Source organism: Nanorana parkeri, unplaced genomic scaffold (assembly GCF_000935625.1).
Source record: "Nanorana parkeri isolate BGI_ZX_2015 unplaced genomic scaffold, ASM93562v1 scaffold132, whole genome shotgun sequence".
Classification (NCBI taxonomy): domain Eukaryota; kingdom Metazoa; phylum Chordata; class Amphibia; order Anura; family Dicroglossidae; genus Nanorana; species Nanorana parkeri.
In genome coordinates this window covers 1,446,392-1,466,465 of record NW_017306400.1, presented here as the reverse complement: position 1 = coordinate 1,466,465, position 20,074 = coordinate 1,446,392, and the positions used below count along the sequence as shown (strand labels likewise).

The following is a 20,074-nucleotide window of genomic DNA, read 5'->3' as shown; positions in this document are numbered from 1 at the left end:
CTCAATAAATAGGGCATGATCTGCCTTGATAAGCATTTCATTTCACTTTGCAGGGGTCCCCTTTATTGGTTTTAAGCTGTGCCTTTGATGATATATCATTTCTCCATGAGATGTGAGGGTGAAAAAAATGTGCACACTTGTGCTCCTAAATGTAAATACTTCATAATGCGGTCATGTAATGCTATGGCATATTCCCTGAGCACAAAGTCAAATGTATGGACAGTTTCATGCAGGTTCATAGGCTGATTTTTATCCCTGTTAATATTTTTAAAGAAAAAAATGTTCATACTCTTCTTAGATCTTCTTAAGTCATCATATTCTGTTCAAGATGGTAAATGAGGTTGCCCAAAGAGCCCACAAGTGTCGGTTCACACAGCCGTCCCAGGACTCCATAGACTCATCTTTTTAATTCCTCCCGACATCAGTAGTATACATACCACTTATATATGTAATTCCTCTTTAAAATTCAGTGTTCTGAATTATAATACTTCAAATGGAATATTTTGCATATGTTACTGCTGCCTGTGAGCACAGGTGTAACATTCTAATGTACACATTGCATTGAAATATAGGAGAATTTGTTGATGTACAACTAAGATGAGTTCTTATATTGTACCTTTAACTAGGATCTATTTTAATAATTTCTACATGTTCTGTACGTGTAATATAGCACAGTATTCTTTTCAATGAATACATTAAAATCTGGCAATGGTTGCTTATTACAATATGCAGGCAGTTCAAGGATTGTGCTTTGCTGATCCTCTAATTTTACTGCAAGGCTCCCAGACAGGCTCAGTTTGAAGGCAACAGACTGTTTGCAATCTCTAAAGATGTGAAGGGCTCTCAATGCTCTGCCGGAGACTTTGTGAATTTGGCTACTTAAGCTTTTGGTCACAATAGGAAGCAGTAGTTTTTTCATGGCAAGAAAGGTGTAATTTTAACAAGACAAAATATGAATTTGAAATCCTGATGACTACCCTATTGATTCGTGTTATGTATGAATTTTAATGATAAGACCCAATTTAATCCCTTGGACATTTAAATAAACCAAAAGACTGTCATTCGTTTTGAAATGAAAATCCTTCATTACGCAAAGATATCAGTTTCTAAAGGCTACTAATCCTTTACATTGTGTTTTGTAAACCCCTGCACAGATGGGCACATTCTCTTTCAACCTTTGGCCTTCTTTCTAAGGCCGTTTGATCAATTCAGTCAAAGGTCACATGTGTGTAAATAAGTCATGTACAAGTAATTGCATAGGTATTGTTATTTATATGTTACCACCGGTGACTAAACGTGAGTTGTGCTTGCTTCTTTCTAATTAACACAATATACATTTCTTCCAGGATGTCCAACCTGACAGAGATATTGTTATTGATGTTATTTTATTTCTGTGGCAAAAATGCAAGACAGGAGTTCAGAAATTGCACACTGGCATAATTGATGGATCCAAATTTGCACAAAAGTGTGAATTCAATAGCAAGGTATGTTAGAATAATTGTGGATATATCCAATCCCCCTTTTAGTTCTGTCACAGATTGAACATTGTCTGTTTGTTATGTCTCCTTATTGTAAAACAAATGTTTATTAAGGCTTTCCACAAAAAAATGCATACCTCCCCTGGTCTGCTTTGTGGTGTAGCAACTAGTTCCCTCACCCTTCAATTTTGGATTTCACCATCAATCATTTGCTTTATAGTCCGATTTAAGGTGAGACTAGGATAATGGCTCCTCTCTGTAGGTATAATGGAGCTCCCATGCACCACAAGAAGACTGGATAGGGAGAATAAAAGGAAGCGCTATTGATTCTGGTTGCATGTATTCATTTCTTTTAATTCAGTGGTATCTGGATAACATGAGCACATGTGTCTGATTTACAGGCAGTGCAGCAAAGGTCCGTTGCTCAGATCAGTCTCCGATAGCTCTTCACTTCAACACTGATTAGTTGATTAGCACAACTCAAGTTTAATGTGTTGCACACCTTACAGGCTTGCCCATGGTTCATGCAGGGTGCTGTAGTAATTTGGTGGCTTGCCAATCATAAGAAAAAAAAATAAGAATCATCACCAGCACACCTAGTGATGATAGTGACGATCTTGTCTTCTATTAACATAAAACAACAGACATCACAAGCTGATATATCGAGATCTCCCAGGATCTCATTCTACCTTGAGAAATGGATCCTGCAAGGTTCCAAAATGATGGCTTGTGAATGTCTGTTGCTTTATGTGACTAAATACATTTTAAGATCATTACAATACTAAGGATGTGCTAGTAAAGCTTCCTATTTCCCTCTATTGCTGCAGTTTTTCTAAATCAGCTCCAAGTGTTCTGACAGAAAGCGATATCTTTCAAATGGTTTTGTTAGCATTATCCTTATAAGAAAGGTTCTGGCTTCTGGCAGTGTGAGCTAAAAGCTTGAGAATATGGTATATCCTGAAAGTGAATGACATTCAAACAGATAGCCATTGACTTGTGTTCAAAATTAAACATTTACTGAGGGCCCTCTGGGTTTTTAGTTCCCTTTCAAAATGTAAAATCAGCTTGCAGACAGTTGAGTGCAGAGTTGAAATACACATACTGAACGTTTACTGCTTTATCTGTTAGAGAATTTGAAATTCTGTTCCAACATTCTTGTGATTCACACACCCCTGCCACATAACACAACCAGGAAGATCCTTGTTAAACTTTACTGGTTCAGCTTCACTGGTATCACTGGTTCAGCTTTACTCCTTCCTGAACATCCTCCATTCTAATTAAACCGAAATGATGATGCTAATACACTATACAACCAGGAAGATCACTGTACTACCTGGTTCAGCTTTACTCCTTCCTGAAAAGTCTCCATTCTAATTGAACAAAAATGATAATGCTGATATACTATACAACCAGGAAGATCACTATACTACCTGATTCAGCTTTACTCCTTTCTGGATATCGTCCATTCTAATGGAACCAAAATTATGATGTTGATACACTATACAACCCGGAAGATCACTGTACTACCTGGTTCAGCTTTACTCCTTCCTGAACAGCCTCCATTCTAATTGAACACAAATCTATGATACTGATATACCATACAACCAGCAAGATAACTATACTACCTGATTCAGCTTTACTGCTTTCTGGATATCCTCCATTCTAATTGAACAAAAATGATGATGCTGATATACTGTTGAATAAAAAACTGGAGTCAGCTTTGCCCAAATATTGTCCATTAAAAATGCTGGCATGTCACTAGCCTGGATGTGCAGAGTGAGAAATATGTGTAAATCGCAGGATTAGCTGTACAAAGTTATACATTCTTTGGTAGGTAAAACGGTAAAACAGTATATACAGTATGTATTTAAACAGCGTGTTTTACTATTTGGCTAGAGCTCTGCTAAAACACGGCTAATATTATTATGCTGGTGGCAAGTTTATTGCACATTTCATATCTTCATGCATGCTAATTACAACACTGATTGCTCTTGATGTTTGGTACCCTTGTTGTTGCCTGGACATTAAGCACTTATGAGGCCATGTTCTTGATCATGGAAGGAAATGTGGAGGGGGAGCTGATTAAGGGTATGATATGGGATGCTGTGGAAATAAATACATAGGCATGTAGAGAAAATAGTAGTAATAGTAGTAAACAGCAGCTTAGTTATTTCTCTGTACAAGCTTCATACTGCTCTGATGTTGACCTCATCATGTGATGTCATACAAATCGTATCATTATGTGGTTAATTGTTTTTTTATATAAACATTTTTCTTTTTTTCATCTAGTGGATCTATATCCTTTGTCTTGTCTATGAAGTTATGCAACATTCAAGCATTATGGATACAGATGCTGTAATACTGGGAGAAGCTGCATTACGATTGGCAGGAATTGCTGAATCTTTGGCTGATACCTCTAAGAAATCTGGAAGAAAGTCAGGTACATTATCAAATTCTTCTCTGGTGAATCAGAGAATGTTAGATGCCTGAAAGAGTCAACTATGTTTTACATAGATATCAGTTTACCACTGATAATGAAGATCTGCCAGCATAGCACAGACAGGGGTTATTATGATAAACATGACTCCCCACCCCCCACATTATCACTGAATATAAGGGAAAGGCTAAATAGGATTTTTCAGTTTTGGAGTTTTCAGAAAAGAGGAAGTAAAAAGATAAGCATCAATTTTAAAATGTATTTTTAAGGATAAGTGCACTTTAAGACTAGGGATGCACCCATACAGAGTATTTGGGCGCGTACTCATACGTGCCCAAATGCTCTGATACCTTCACTGATACCCGAAATTCTGGTCAGAGGAAGGAGAACATTGAGCCAGCTTCCATTGCGGTCAGGAGGCTGAGCGGCGAGTAATGACCCGCCTCTCAGCTTCCTGATTGGCCGAACAGCCGGATCGATGCTGATTGGCTGCAAAGGTATCGGTGCATCCCATTTAAAACAAAGTGCACTTATTCTTTTTGACCTGAGCTGATTTCCCCCCCCTACACACACACACACACACACACATGGTCAGAGCAAAGAGGCAATTTTTTAAAGTTATGATATCTGAATGGGAACATTTAACAAATATAATGTAGGTTTTATTATTAAATAATATTATTATAATACCGGATTTATATAGCACCAACAGTTTGCACAGCACTTTACAAAATGGGGGACACAGTACAGTTATGATACAATTTCAGTACAATAGTTTTAGGAGAGCCCTGCCTGTGAGAGCTTACAATCTAAATCTAGTAGGATTTATCCCAGTTTGACTGCAATGGTGAAAATACACTTTAAATTTGACTCCACTGACATCTATAGACAGTAGCTTAGCTGATCATGTGGGCTTGTGCTTAATGTAGACTCTTTGTATCTTTATAAATCGTTATTTTTTTAAACTGGGAACCAGTTGAGTGGCTTAAATCATAACGAGTCTCAAGAGCCTACCCAGCAGGCACTTCCCAGTAATACTCATCAGTTCTCACAATTTAATTAGTCAGACGGCTATGCTGAATTCAAATACACCATTCATGCCTTGTTCAAGTCTATTGTAATATGTGGAGAAATATTAATTGATTTTTAGACTTTCCGCAAGGATAAAAAAACATTGCAGGATGAAGAGATTCTCCGTATTTTTCTATTTTCCGACTTGGAGAGAAATGACAATGTCACTCTGCATTTTCTTTTTCTTCCAAGAAAAATGACATTCGCAGCTCCAAAACATTGAGATCTGCGTAAAGAATATGATGACTTAGATGCCAAAGTGAACTCATTACGTATAGCCTTCAACGTTAATGTGAAGTTGAGAAAGAACATGTGCCAGCCTCCAGTTTTCAGCTACCAAAAGCTTACTAATAGCAAAATGTCAAATGGATATCAAAATCCTGCAAAGGACATTTTTCTTCTTTATGTTGGCTTTTGCTTTCTTGTGCATGCTGCTCTTAACAGAAAGTCTAAATCTAATTTATTGTTCATTATTTATATCATGAAAAGGATGTAAATACGATAGCTGGTCTATACTGCCACTTAAAACAAGATAGAAGAAAGTCCACTACCTTAAGATTTTTATTATGTTTTATTTCCCAATCATTTAGATACTTATGCTATCATTGAAACGTTAAAATTATGCACATGTCATCAAGTTTAATAAGTTTATCTTAAAGTACACTTATCCCTTTGCCCTGAATGTGACCAAAGCATTTATTATATATTAAACCATTGAAGGTGTTTTGTTATATTTGTTCAATAAATGCAAAAAAATACCTTTTGATCGTTCCAGAAATCTTGTAAGCTCATGACTTTCTGTGCACTTTGCCTGTATTAACTGTTATCAGTAAGCATTGTCCCCCCATTCTCTTTGTGGACAATAGAACACATAAACCCTATATAATGGAGATGAGGAGAGAGGGAGGGGTTCAGTAGTCCCAGCACAGTTCCTGTGCTTGGGTCACCATTCTACCTCTCCAGTAATACAGTACGGTGACTGAGCATTGTCATCCCAGGCCAGGAAGTGTGTTACTTCCAGTATATCCAGAGGAAAATAAAGGAAAAAAACAGAAAGGAAAAATAATGCAGTCACCACATCTAAACTGCAATATATTATTTTTTTTGCTTTTGTGTTAAGATATGCTTTACGTTAAAAGCATCATGCACAACTATGTGCAACTGCCAGAGTACTTGGAAGTACTTCATACCTTCAGGCATTGCATGGTGTCTGAGTGGCCGATTTCTAGGTCCAAGCACTATCACGTGCGGATGTGGGGTGAGGTCAATACACTCTTTAAGCTTGGACTTAGGAGGGCTTGGTGTTGTTTAAATTCTACATACAAACGTTTTCATTCAATCTGTTTGTTTAAATATTACTCTTTGTGACATGACAGTACCTACAATGGCAGCATAATACTGACTTGGACATTGCTGTCATAGTAATGACATTATACATGTGACTGTGGGGTCACAATATTTTACAGCCACATAGAAGTCTGGATGGCTACCAAGTTAATACTGTAAGGGGGCAGCAGGGTAAACTTAACTGGTAAAGACTTCCACTTTTGCTAGGAGCTTTGAGGGTGAATTATCCACAGTGCCTACAACTAAAGGGCAGCGAGAACTTGTTTTTAGGCTAAATTACTGTTTGTGAAGAATAATGTAAATATTATTGAATGCTCATAATCTGGCCACAGTTAAAGTGAGGAAAGACATGGGGGAGAAGAAACTGCTTTTTGTTAATGTGCTTTGAATTCAAAAACATTTTTTTATATGGATGTCCCGGGGTGCCTCATATCTTTTAGTACCTTCGCAATGCACTTAACACAGTTTTCCAAAGTCTCTTTAAATGTATTTTCACTTTCGCAGCCAAATTTGAATAACACCTTTTTATATTTGATACATGTTCCCATTCACCTAACATAGCTTTAAAAAATATCCAAAAATTGTAGATTACTTTTTAGATACTCTTTCTGCAATATCCAGGACTAATACATCCTGCTTTGTTCTCACTGTCTAATGGGGCTGGGGGAGTTTTTTGTTTCAAATAATTAAACATGTTTGTAGTGTGCTGGTAGATTTAATCATCCCTTGTAAACTAGATGAGCAGGACTGTCTGTCCTAACAAAGAGTTAAAAATATCAAAGCATTGTATGTTAAATACTGACTGTCAGTCTGTCCCTTTTATCTTCTCGTTGTCATCTATTTTAACCACTAGAAGGTGCCTGTAGTTTCCTATGTTTAATCCTGCTAAAAACAGTAATAAATACACATATGGACATGGTCTTTTTTAGTTAATGACATCTCCAGCAACCCTGCCCATTTGTTTATATTCAGTTGCCGGGCCAGGAGCTGTTGTTCATGTCGAACAATATAAGATTGTTGGGTACGGTCGGTGTATTTTTTGTTTCGGATGCGGTTGGTGTCGTCGTTCTTTGTTACTGACAAGGCTCTGCATCACTGGACAACATGATTGACCATGGATGTGCTGTGTAGGCCGTTTTTTTAATTTAGTTTTTATAAAGTGTCAGTATCTTATATTTACATTATCATTTTTTTTTTTTATGAATGAGTATGGGTATTATGTACCCCTTACCTATTCATGTTGGGGTGGTTGAATCACTGGGGGCCCTCTTATTTAAAAGGAGACTTCCAGATTCTAATATCGATAAGCCCACAGACTCCACACATCCTCTTGAGGACCGTAGAAGAGGCCCTTGTCCTCATCAACATGGGGGATAAGGTGCATTTCCGGGAGAAATCCTCCCCATTTTAGGGCATGTGGCCTGATGAGATTTAGGAAGAGGGGACCACAAACTGGCTGCATCCCCCTTTTCCTTTTCTTTCATGCTCAGTTAAAGGTCTGGTATGAATTTCCCCATTTTTTTTCTCTTTGCATGGGGTTGCCCCTTAATATCTATACCAGATCCTCATCAAAAATAAGGGTCTAGTATTAATCTTGTGGGAAGGGGGGTGGGCACTTTTTTTTTCTTCATTTAACCACTTGAAGACCAGGGTGTTAAACTCCCTTTCTGCCCAGGACATTTGTCAGTATTCAGCGCTGCAGTACTTTGACATTTATTCAGTCATACAACGCTGCACTGAAATTAATTTTATGCCATTTTTTGGGGCACAGATAGAGCTTTCTTTTGGTGGTATTTAATCACCACTGGGGTTTTTATTTTTTACTATATAACAAAAAAATACTGAAAATTTTGAAAAAAACATGTTTCCCGATGCAATGTGATGATACAATGTTTTGGTAAATTTAAAAGATTGGGTCATGTCGGGTAAATAGATAGTCCATGGTCCCATCACTTACGTCGGGTAAATAGACGCCAAACATGTCAAGCCTTAAAATTGCTCGCGCCCACAAAATCTAAAACTACCACACCCAAAATTGGCCATAGGCGACACTTTAAAAGCTTTTACCGCTTATCAGTTCAGCGTTAACAGTGATTGATGGCCCTAGAATTATTGCTCTCTCTCTGACGTTCGCTGTGATATGTAACGTGCGGCACAATCGTTGTCTTCGCACGTAGGCGCACCTAACGCATGTTTGCGTGTGTATGTTGGGGCGGGGGGGCTTTAAAAAATGTTTGTGATTTTAAAATTTTTTTTAGATGTGATTTGATTTTTTTATGCGTCTAATTTGTCCCCCCACTTAACTTTACTGCTATTGCTAAGAAGCCCTCCATGTGATAGCCAATTTACATGACAGATCCTCTTTATGAGACATCAGGGGTCTCCAAGACCCCTGTCACCTAGGGATCCCCAGAGAAGCTGATGAAGAAAAGATCTGCACCACCAGCTTCTCTCCGGCTTTTGTAGTCGGGAATCACAGCTGAATGCAGAAGTGATGATACATCACTTCCGCATTCACACCATCGGAGAGGAGATCAGAGGGAGATCATGTACTGTTCTCCCTTTGATCTCCGGTGACAGAGCCGCTGTGCTGGTCCCAGCCCGCATCGCTGTGATGGCGGAAGCAGGGGGGGCTGCACACCCACACAAAATACAAGCGATCGGGCCTCTCTACCGGCGCTGGAACGCTTGTATTTAGACAGCCATCGCTGGCTGTTTACATTTAATGTAGTTTTCCCACACGGCGCCTAGCTTGTGCATCTTACAACGCCCACCTGCATCTACATGGCTCCCGTCCAGCCGCTTAGGAACGGTTAATGGATAGGAGGTGGTTAAACCAAGCAGGCAAAGAAATGTCATTTACCAAGAAATTTTGTTTTTTTCCTTTCTAAATGTCAGTTTTGTTGCAGTACATTGTAAACATCGTACAGATTAATCACTTCATAGGCAGGATTAGCTGTATATGTGTACCACTAAAGTGTGTGCATGGGTGTTAGATGTTTGGATATTGGCACAATTGTGGCTTGGTATGGGTGCTATTTTCTGCAGGTATGCCCCTGGTAAGAGGTAAAGGAATATGCACTTGATCTAAGTTCTCACTTTTCAGCGAGTGTTATGGAAATAAGTATAGCAGTGATCATTGGTCTTGCAGGTATCTACATTGGTAAGTTGTAAGTCTTGTCTTGGAAGACGTGTGCTTTATTTAATGATGAAGTCAGCAGGTGCACATGTTTCATGGCAGTCATCTGCTATGTAAACATATTCACCCCAACATATCTGACAATGATTATAAACTAGTGTGTTTGTCTTTAAGTCATGTGAAATTAACATTATTGTACAAATTCACAATTTATGTTTATCTACATTACAGACTGAATAGAAGAGATATTTAATTAGTTGCAACCTTGCTTTAGGGAATCTTGTATTAGGTAACAAAGCCTCATAATAGACAGTAAATGAAAGACTTTGCTAAGAAATTCAGAAGCTGTTATAGTACACCAATCAATAATAAACTAATAAAGCATTACTATTGCAGCATCATGGGAATTAACATAGTAATACTAGTACAGTCACTTTACTAAGTATTCCTTATGTGTTTTGTTAGCTTATGCTAGTGAGTGTTGCAAATTAACTGTTTTATTTATTTATTTAAGGTTTTTAATCTTACTTTTAGTGATATTATGGGAATTATATTGGCCGTAAACCTCCACAGAGAGAGGTTGTTTGGTCATTTGATATAATTGCTTCAAAGGAGCTATTTCATGAAAAAGGCTTAGGGCTGTGTTTATAAAACGTCCACAGAGCTGTTCACCCTGCAGTCATTTTAGTTTTAGATTCATGCCGCATTATGGCAAGGAGATGGAGCTATGGAGCATAGGAATATCCCATGCTTGAAGTTATATGCTCACTGGAATTCTGGCAGGAACAACAGGCACTTACCAAACCGATATAACATAACTCTTTCAATGTTATATTTAATAGACCACAAGGGAGAAAATCAAAGAAGTTTACATAGACTTTAGGTTTGTGTACTGTCAGAGTAAAACAGGACTGAATGTGTGGACTCAGACCAACAACATATTTCTGTATGAAAGAAATCAAAATAGCAAATAGTTTAAAAGGGAATACATAAGTGCTTTAGACCTTGTAAACGCTTACTGTGGTGCATCTGCACATAGTACTCAGGATGCGCAGATTGAAAAGTAAAGTACAATGAGTACACTTTTGCAAGTAGATGGAAAGATTGATTTAATTAACAAAAATAGCACATTTATAACCCTGAGTAGGAATGTGTTTGTGAGCTCTTCTGAACATACTGCCAAAGTGAATTTGAACTAGGACCCTTTGACCATGGTGGAAATTAGTTTTCTGCCGCAAGGATATTCGTCAGACAACAGGACAATTAACCCAGAGGGACACTTTGAACTTAGAGCCTGGAGAATCCAATTCTGGAGACCTTGTAAAATAAACCACTTAGCGGTATAGCTAGAAGCTGAAATATATAATTGACCTGTGGAAAAAAAGTGATATTTTATCCATGGTACTACAATTCCTGTAATCTGTGTATTAACCTTCTGATCAAAGGACATGCTTGTATTATTTAACCCTGGACAAATCTGTTTATAGTATTATTCATGTCTTATAATGCGAGTAGGAGGAATAAACAGATAACATTTTTTAAAGTAGCAGGATGGTTTTCTAGATCAAAAGAGTGTGTGCTTAGGTCAAGGTGTTCTTAATCACCGCAGAAAGTGTAAATTGACAGAAGGCAATGAATACAATAAGGAGATGAATACAATATACAATACATGTGAATTCACAGAATTTTGCACTTGGGTTATGTTTGGTATTGGTAGCTTATAGATGTAGAATATTTAGAAGCAAAAAATGTGGTAGAAAGCAACCTCAATAGGCTCACTGAATTCATAATAAGTTGCATTGAAAATCAAACTAAATCAAGCACATCACATTAAGTGCACATAATTAAGGAGGTCATAGAAATATGTGGGTGGCGAGAGGGAAGTTCTAGTCTTCTTAATCATGTTCTTAGATATATGTGTAAACGAGATTGCCTTGATGTATAATGTTGTTAATATGTGCCTATATTTAAAATAACTTGTTTATATGTATCTTTTTAGATATATACAGTAAATGGAATAACCACATTTACTTATTAGATACACAGACTCTCCTTTCTGTTTTGCAGTGCTACACCATGGTTGTGTTTTACTGCCACTTCTCACATCAGAATCCTATGCTCAGCTGACTCACTGATGTCACTGCACTTTCTGTGATACCTTATTATAATAGATATTAAAAGCTTAGGCAGAGTAATTGTAGTAGATAATTTATCCTGTCTCTAGTGGATTTGTACCAGAAGCCTTAAGAAATAGTTCTCACAGTGTCACAGTTAAATTGGTCAGTACATGCAACAGACTATTTCTCTAGAGTAGAGCACTCATCATTGAGTGCTGTCCTGTTCTTCCTCCAATATGCCACATAATCACATCCTTGGTCCAGCTACTGTGGATTGTTTGCTTGGCTAAGAACTTGTGCAATAGTTAATAGTTAGCAGGTGAAAAAAGTGTTCTTATGGGCATCCTTGGTAATGTCATCATAATTTCAGTCTTTTTTTTTTTTTAATCCAATTATAGAGTATTGTATCCTGTTAGCCTTTACATTTTGTTTGCAGAAATGTTGAACTTTATGGGATGCCTTTTATTTACACTTTTATTTACACTTTTGTTGGCTAACTTAGGTTATCAAACATGTACACCTACAGGATGCCTTAGATCCCTTCTTCAAGCTCTATGCAATTCTGAGAACGAAACCCACAACAATTTTTTCTTGACACTCTTGCAGTTGTAAAGGATTAGTCTATATAGAGATAGAGATCAGTACTTATGAGAGTTATTGGGGTCACTAGCTTAGAGATAAGATGTGTGTCAAAAAACAATAGTTGTATTTTTTCAAACCGTTATTTTTCATTGCTATAAAGCCTGATGAAAGGATCTAAGGCATCCCAAAAGCATGCATCTTTAATAATTCAATTTACTCAATAAATGGTATCACTTAAGGTGCCCATACACTTTACGATTATCGTACGAGAATCGCGGGAAGTCCCACGATCGTACGATAATCGCAAAGTGTATGGAAGGCGTGCGACCGTTTCTATGTATGGTCGCACATCTTCCGTCGAACAAGCATGCTGGAAAACCCGCCGAGAATCGTGGGCTAGTGGCCTGCTTGTTCGACAACTGCCAAACGGGCCGGTGTGCGCACGCGCACACTGCCCGTTCAGCATTGCAGTCATCGGAAGCCCGCCCCTCAGGGGGGCGGGCTTGCGATGATCGCATGTACGATCTGCCTGTCCAAGATGGGCAGATTGTACGTTTTTTAAATTACTTTACAACCCTCGCAAGACAAAAGTCTTGCGAGGGTTGTAAAGTGTATGGCAACCCTTAAACTGCAGTCTCTTGAATGATTACTGTTCTTACATTCCTTTGAGGTAACTAGATAAGACTTCTGGTCATCTTAAAGAAAATGGAAGGCTTCTGGGTAATAATTATAATAATATTTACATAATGCAAACATTGTATTAACCTGCTTTACTTGTGATGAAGAGCCCTGATCAAATCCCAGAAATAACATGGAAACTCCACAGATAGTAAAGACCGGTGGACATAACCATAAATAGCTACTGGACTTAGAGACCAAACATTAGATAATGTTCTTTGCAAGGTGGTAGAGTGGACCCCTGTATGCTGTTCATGGCCTAATATTTTATTTTTGACTGGCATGTACCTTTAAAACTTTCCCTTTGTTGGCTCAAAAGCTTTCCTACTAATCCTGAAAAGCAAAACTGCTCTAGTCTCACCAAGAGCTCCTACAGGCGGAAATGAAGAAAAATACTATCCAGCAGTTGCCATCACAAATTACTGGTTGACTCTATTCATAGAGCATTTTCATGCCATTCATTTGTTGACGACAAAATGTAGGATAGAAATCAGTGGTGCTTTTATGTCCCCATATGACAAGTCCAATGAAACACGATAATGCTTGAATTAAAAAAAATATAATTTTATTGAATACAAAAATATAAAAACCATGATTAAAATTCATAAGTACATCATAATAGAAAGGTACCTCCAAGAGCCACTCAATACCATGATTAAGGCATATAACATGACCAGAGAACTGGTATGATTGAATGATAAAGATCTAAGGACCTGGTCAAAATTGATTTCTATCATACATTTTGTCGACTATATTAGGGGTGTGGCACCAGTCACTCAGGATCTGCTCACTATAAAACCTTTTTACGTATTCATTTGTTGACAACTGGCCTGTGAACATTATCACTTATACTGCTACATAAACAAGTCAAACCACTAATATCAACAGAAATTCAGTAACCTTAGGGCGGCTATACATAACCAGTTATTGGAATGATTTCAATATTGCCTGATATGATCTGGCAAGGATCAGGCAATTTAGGTTTCTTTCAGATGACGGTATCAATTGTTTCTCACCACCAGAGGTAATTATTATATATAGAGAAATCCAAGTTGTGTACAAATATTTGTGGAATAGGTTGTGACAAATATTATAGATGGTGTTATGTCGTAAAACACATTACAGTGAGTTTGAGGACAAGCAAATGCAATCATTCTGGTGTATGTTGTTGTACATTGGTTGGTTTGTTCTGCAAAACACTATTTAATTTTTATGCTTAATGTAACTTTTCCCATATTTTATTTGGACTTTGGGTTTAGATCACAAAATTTCTAGCAGTATAATCTCAGTGTGACATTACAACTGTTGTTATTTTTGCCAAAAGCACTACATACTTCTTTGTAAGACATGCCATACCATGTACTTTTCACAGTTTCCAACGCTTAAATTGATGGTTGCTGTTTGTTGTGATAATATGCCCTGTTTATGAGCTCTCCTCTTCTTTTTTTTTTTTAAATTAATATCCAGTATTGAAGACAATGGAAATTAAAATAAAAATTGCTGTCATTCTTACATAATAATAATAATAGTGTGTTTTCAAAATAACCAGTTTGCAACATGTTATAAACTCATTTTGTGTTTTTTAATGGTAAAAATATTATAACCTATATTAAATCATAAGAAGAATATTGAGGGTTTAAGAGATTCTACCTACACTATGTAGAATAGATGAATAAAATAATATGTTGTAGTATTATAATTTTATCCTGAGGGCTTATTTTTATGCTGTTCATTATCATCATTTTAATTTGTTTTGTAAAGACAGGATGCTATATTTGCATTGTTTTGTAGTTCGGTCTGATGCATGTTCTAACATAAAACCAAGGATTAACATTAAAACACAATGATTATATTAATAGTAAATATATTTGTTTCTTCCTATTCAGACAGGTCACATGAAAAAGACAACATGGACTTGAGTAATCTAAGAAATAGACCTGGTTTTATGAAGGTAGGCAGAATATTTGTTATCTACCACATAACTTAATACATGTCTCCCTCTTTGCATAATGCAGATTGGTAAACATGATAGACATATTTATAGTAAAAAAAAAAAGTGTTTTACTATAGTTGCTAATGTTATTTTTTCATTGATAGTTATGTATATGTAGACAACTGTATGTTCCTTTGAGATATCCTATGCATAGTAAAACAAAACAGTGCCTATTTACATCTTATTTAAAATTTCAAACCAAGTGTTTCGTTGAAAGCTAGGGGAGCATACATTTTACAAGGCACTGTATAGGTTGAGGTTATATATCAGCAACAATGTATTGGAAGGTTACATGGCTGAAATAGCCTGGAATAAAATATATTTTACAGGTAACTTGTCTTGCACTTGATTTTCTAGCAACAGATGGTAGTAATCAATCAAATTTCGCTGTCTAACACAAAGATAGGTGTGCGATCTACTGGCAAAATATTTGTGACAATAATGCACAAAGCACACATAGTCTAAAACCATAGTACTAATATATTCTTAGATCAAGATTAATGCAAAAATTCCATCCATGAACCATTTTATATATTTACATTACCAGATTATTGTAATCACACACACACTGTTGCATATGTAGCAGTCTGCAGTGCAGCTTTGATTATACTGTTTTGAAATGTATCATCTGTGTAAAGGCATGTATCTGTAAGACTGAGATAGTAGCTACCTGCTAAATACCTCCATTTGTACTCACTGATAAAAATATTTTTTTGGCAGTATAGTAAACCTGTTAGAAATAGTAGAAGTGAAACTGTTATGAGAAAATGTTCTTTTCTTTTCTGGAAATGCTAATTGTTTGGCTGTTACACTGACCCACAAACTTTAATACTTTATGAGCCACTGACCTAGGGGACATGCATAGAGGGGGGAAAGTCAAAGAAATGTTATAAGTCCCTTATCTGGAAGGTAAGGGAGAAATAACTGATCCCATGTCAGAGGGAAATGAAAACTCCAGGATTGTCCATGTTCTGATAAAGTAGCATTGTAAAATAAGCATGGCAAACATCTTCTAAAACAAATAGCCATCTAATTATACTTTTATGTTTTTCTACAGAAAACCCCAGTTACCCAGCTGATCTTTGCATATGAAACTCTAGAAAAAGCAATTAAAGGGCTGTCAGTGTCACGTTCACAGGACTCTGTAAGAAATGGAGGATCAGTAGTTGATCACTACGTCATGAAGGTGTTTCTACAGAATGTTTTGTATATGCATTTGTTCACTATAAAGGATAGTGTTGGAACACATTAATATAAATTGCCTTTAAACATTTGCAGCTGTTGCCTATAGAAAGTAAGAGAATTCCATGTGCTGGCTTTTCAGTGCAGATCCAAAAATGTAAAGGAAAAGTATGTGGGAATATGGCAACAGCACAGTCTTTTTGTCTCATGTGTTAGTCAGTATTTATATTAGTTTAAGAGCCTGGCCAAATGATTACTTGGCTGTTCAATAAGTACAATTTATACAGACGTTTTATGTATACATCTTAGGCCTGGTTTACACCTGGGCGTTTTGTAGCGCGTTCGAACGCTCTCCAAAACGCTCAAACACCAAAATCCCATTATTTCCTATGGGTATGGCTCACACCTGGGCGTATTACAGGCCTTATGAACGCGCTACAAAGCGCCCTACGCCCAAAGAAGTACAGGAGCTTCTTTGGGGCGTTTTTGTCACGCGTTTCCATTGGTATACAGCCAAGTAGCCCTTGGGAACGCGCGTTTGTTGCACGTTTTTTTTACCACGAATCGCGGTAAAAACACGCGTCACGAAGCGCGCAACAAACGCGCATATTCAATACGCCTAGGTGTGAGTAGGCGGACTGGGGGCAGGGCTGTGGAGAGACTCAGACTGCCTGGAAGGAGGGCTCTGTCCGGCCCAGAAGGTAGGGAGTTGGAGGGGCTCTGTCCGGCCCAATAGTGTGGGGAGATGGCGGTCTGCTGCTGGAGCTATTTGCCTGGCGTCAGGCTCCTAGCACGAACGTCAGGCAAATAGCCCCGGCTGTTTAAGTAGGGAAAAGTGGAGGAACCGGGTGATGTCGCTGTGACGTCATCCGAACTCCGACGGAGTTGATCTAGATGTCGGAGCCCCGGTGGAGAGATAAGAACATTACAGGTGTGAACCCAGCCTTAGAAGTTCATCACAAATAAAGAGAACCTAATTTGCTGTTATGGGGAGATACTTTTTGTTAAAGTGCAACTAAACACTAAAAAAGTGACAACATCTGGATCGGCTGAGCCAAAGCTCCGGCAGTTCACACACGCCCGTTCACCCCTATTCTCATAGGGGCTGATCAGCAGTGAGTGAATAGCTGAATGCCTCTGAGCAGCATTCAGCTCGGCTATTCTGCTCACTACCTCCGAGGTAGCGTGCAGAATAGAAAAAAATGTAAACAAAATAAAAACAAAAACAAAATGTTAAATCATTACAAAAAATAAAAATAAAAATAAAAAAAATGTTAAGAAAAAAAACCCAGAATGGGGCCCCCCTTCCAAACCATACCAGACCCCCCCCCCTTTCCCTGCCATACCAGGCCACATGCCCTCGGCACTGGGACAGTGCTTTTCCAGGGTCCCCTTCCCTGGAAAAGCACCTTGTCCCCACGCCGATGGGGACAAGGGCCTCTTCCCCACAAACCCTGGGGGGTTGGTTGTGGGGGTGTGTGCAAGGGGTTGTATTTGCATCAGGGTACCCCTTTAATAAAGGGGCACCCAGATGGGCCCCCCCTTGTGAATGAGTAAGGGTTACTTTTACCCCTGCCCATTCACTAAAGGGTTAAATAAATGCAAAAAAAAAAACCAGACTTTAATCAAAAATCATTTAATTGAAATAAAAACACAGTCCTTTATTAAAAAGGTCCAACGACGTAATCCAGGGTCAATCACGACATCCAGCATTGTCCACGACGACTCAGGAAAATGAATAAAAAAATAAGTAAAAGAAAAAAAAAAAAACCCAATGCCCGCCGACCCGAACGCATGCGATGAGCACCCGCCGCAGAATTAGGAATCTGACAGATGCCGGCAAAATATAAGCGATTGGGCGGAGCTAGTCGGTTGTGACATCACCGCCAGCTCTGCCCAACTGTTTACATTTGGCCGACAACTGCAAGAGACTTCACGCAGGTCCCGGACAAATGAAAACAACTGGGCGGAGCCAGCCGTGACGTCACGGCCGACTCCGCCCAGTTGTGGTCAGTTAATGACAGCCCAGTGTCCTCGAATAACCTGAGAACGCTGGGCAGTCATTGAATGACAACAACTTGGCGGAGCCCAGTTGTCAGTTGCAGGGGAAAACGCTCTGCTTCGCAGACCGTTCTCCCTGCTTATGGCTGGGGCTACAGCTCAGCCGAGCCGAAGCATATGCGTTCGACTCGGCTGAGCCGCTCGGCTGCCTTCAGGTGCTGTACGGGCTATTGTGAATAGTCGAATCGAAGGGATCCGGCAGCCGAAGTGAGCCGAAGGATCAGCCAAAGCTATGGCTAGATACTTCGGCTCAAAAGTGAATAACCCTTTTATAATACATACATTCAACGTACATACGTTGAATGCAATACATACAAATACAGTGATGGACAATTTCAAGCGAAGGATTGAAAGCTGCATTCAAGAGGATGGTCGTCATCTAAATGACATTATTTTTCATAACTGAATAAGTAACTCAAATGGCATGTCTTGACCTCTGTTTTTGTAAAAATAAATACATCTCAAGTTGAAAATCTATGGAGTACTGTTTTTCTCAACACCGTCCGACTCCCGTCGGTCACCCTGTACATTAACATGTTAAAGCTCATATGAGATTTTTATTGATTGAGTTTTAATCTACTTTAAAAAATGCCCACATCCTCCCTAGTGAACCTATTGATAGATACAAACAGGCATTCTCAGATAACTCTTCTTAAAGAGAACTTGTCATAAAAAGAAAAACTGCAGCAGGTAAATAGCGCCACTGACGCCCTATTTGTTTTGCCAAATCCTGGATCGTTCTGACAAGCAAAGTTCTTACAGTTATGGGTGATGATGGAGCTTGCGGCTACCTCCTAGAAGTACAAACATATATACATTTTTGATACACTTCAAAAATGGTAAAACTTGGGGAGAAGATCTATAACAACTGGGTTGTAGTAGCTCTCCATATCTTTTCAGTTTATAGCTTAAAGCCTAATTCCAGCCTTTTCTGGTAACAGTACGTCACTATTTTTTGCTTTAATAAATAGTGACATATACAGTACATCAGTCAAAAAGGTATTTAATGTCACACTACCAGCTGAAATCTGGGGTACCCTGGACATCTGGCTAAATAATCCTGTCCCAAGCTGTAGTTCTTCATATTTACCTCTTCTTGTTCAGCTGAATGTATGAAAAAGGCATGTATTATGGAGATTTCTTACTGATTACTGAATATTTAATGATTTGTAAATTCTTAGTTGTCTTAGTTAATTCTAAGTTTGAAGTAATGTTTGTTAGGATTATAAACTAATTAAAAACAACAACACCACAAATGCATACTAATCCTCTCTCTCTTTTCTTTCCCATCAGTTGGGTATAAAGAAACAGCATGAAGATAACACAGCTGAAGAGCAGAGAGGCTCCTCCAAGTCACTCACACATAATGTGACGATGATGGATTTACAGCTTGAGCTAATTGTGGCTCAACATCGTGTGTCAGTCAAAATCCTCAATTGTCTGCAAAGTAAGAAATGACCCTGACGTGATATACCTGTCCAAAGATTGTTATGACGGTGCCCATCAACACTTTACACATTAAAGCTAATTAACATGCTAATGCAGCAGGGTTGATTGAACATATGGATAAACGCACGTAAATCTATGTATCTGAAGACATACTGTGCAACATTCAGGAGTAGTTTTTTCCCCCACAAGAATGGATACATTGTTTGTATTTTAAAGGGGACTGTGCATAAAATGTTCCACCTAACTTAAACAAAATTCGACAGTTAAACAAATATCAAGTCCTGTTCCCAAGTTTAACCAGTTGACATCCGCGGTGTTAAACCCCCTTCCCATCCAGGCCATTTTTCAGTATTCAGCGCTGCGGTACTTTGACTGACATTTATTCCGTCATGCAGCGCTGTACTGAAATGAATTTTATACCCTTTTTTGGGGACACATAGAGCTTTCTTTTGGTGGTATTTATTCACCACTGGGGGTTTTATTTTTTTATATATTAAGGAAAAATTACAGATTTAAAAAAAAAAAAAGTTTCCCCTATAT

At 38.2% G+C, this 20,074-nt stretch overlaps 1 protein-coding gene across 1 annotated transcript in view; it reads left to right on the top strand.

Annotated features, from left to right (window-relative positions):
- The window catches only part of CFAP54 (cilia and flagella associated protein 54), a 250,519-nt gene that overhangs the window by 50,503 nt on the left and 179,942 nt on the right, over nt 1-20,074 (top strand). The window contains exons 14-19 of the mRNA XM_018553872.1: nt 1,347-1,484; nt 3,768-3,918; nt 6,107-6,244; nt 14,736-14,800; nt 15,900-16,028; nt 19,379-19,532. Coding sequence (XP_018409374.1) covers nt 1,347-1,484; nt 3,768-3,918; nt 6,107-6,244; nt 14,736-14,800; nt 15,900-16,028; nt 19,379-19,532 — 775 coding nt within the window. The remainder of the gene's footprint in view (nt 1-1,346; nt 1,485-3,767; nt 3,919-6,106; nt 6,245-14,735; nt 14,801-15,899; nt 16,029-19,378; nt 19,533-20,074) is intronic.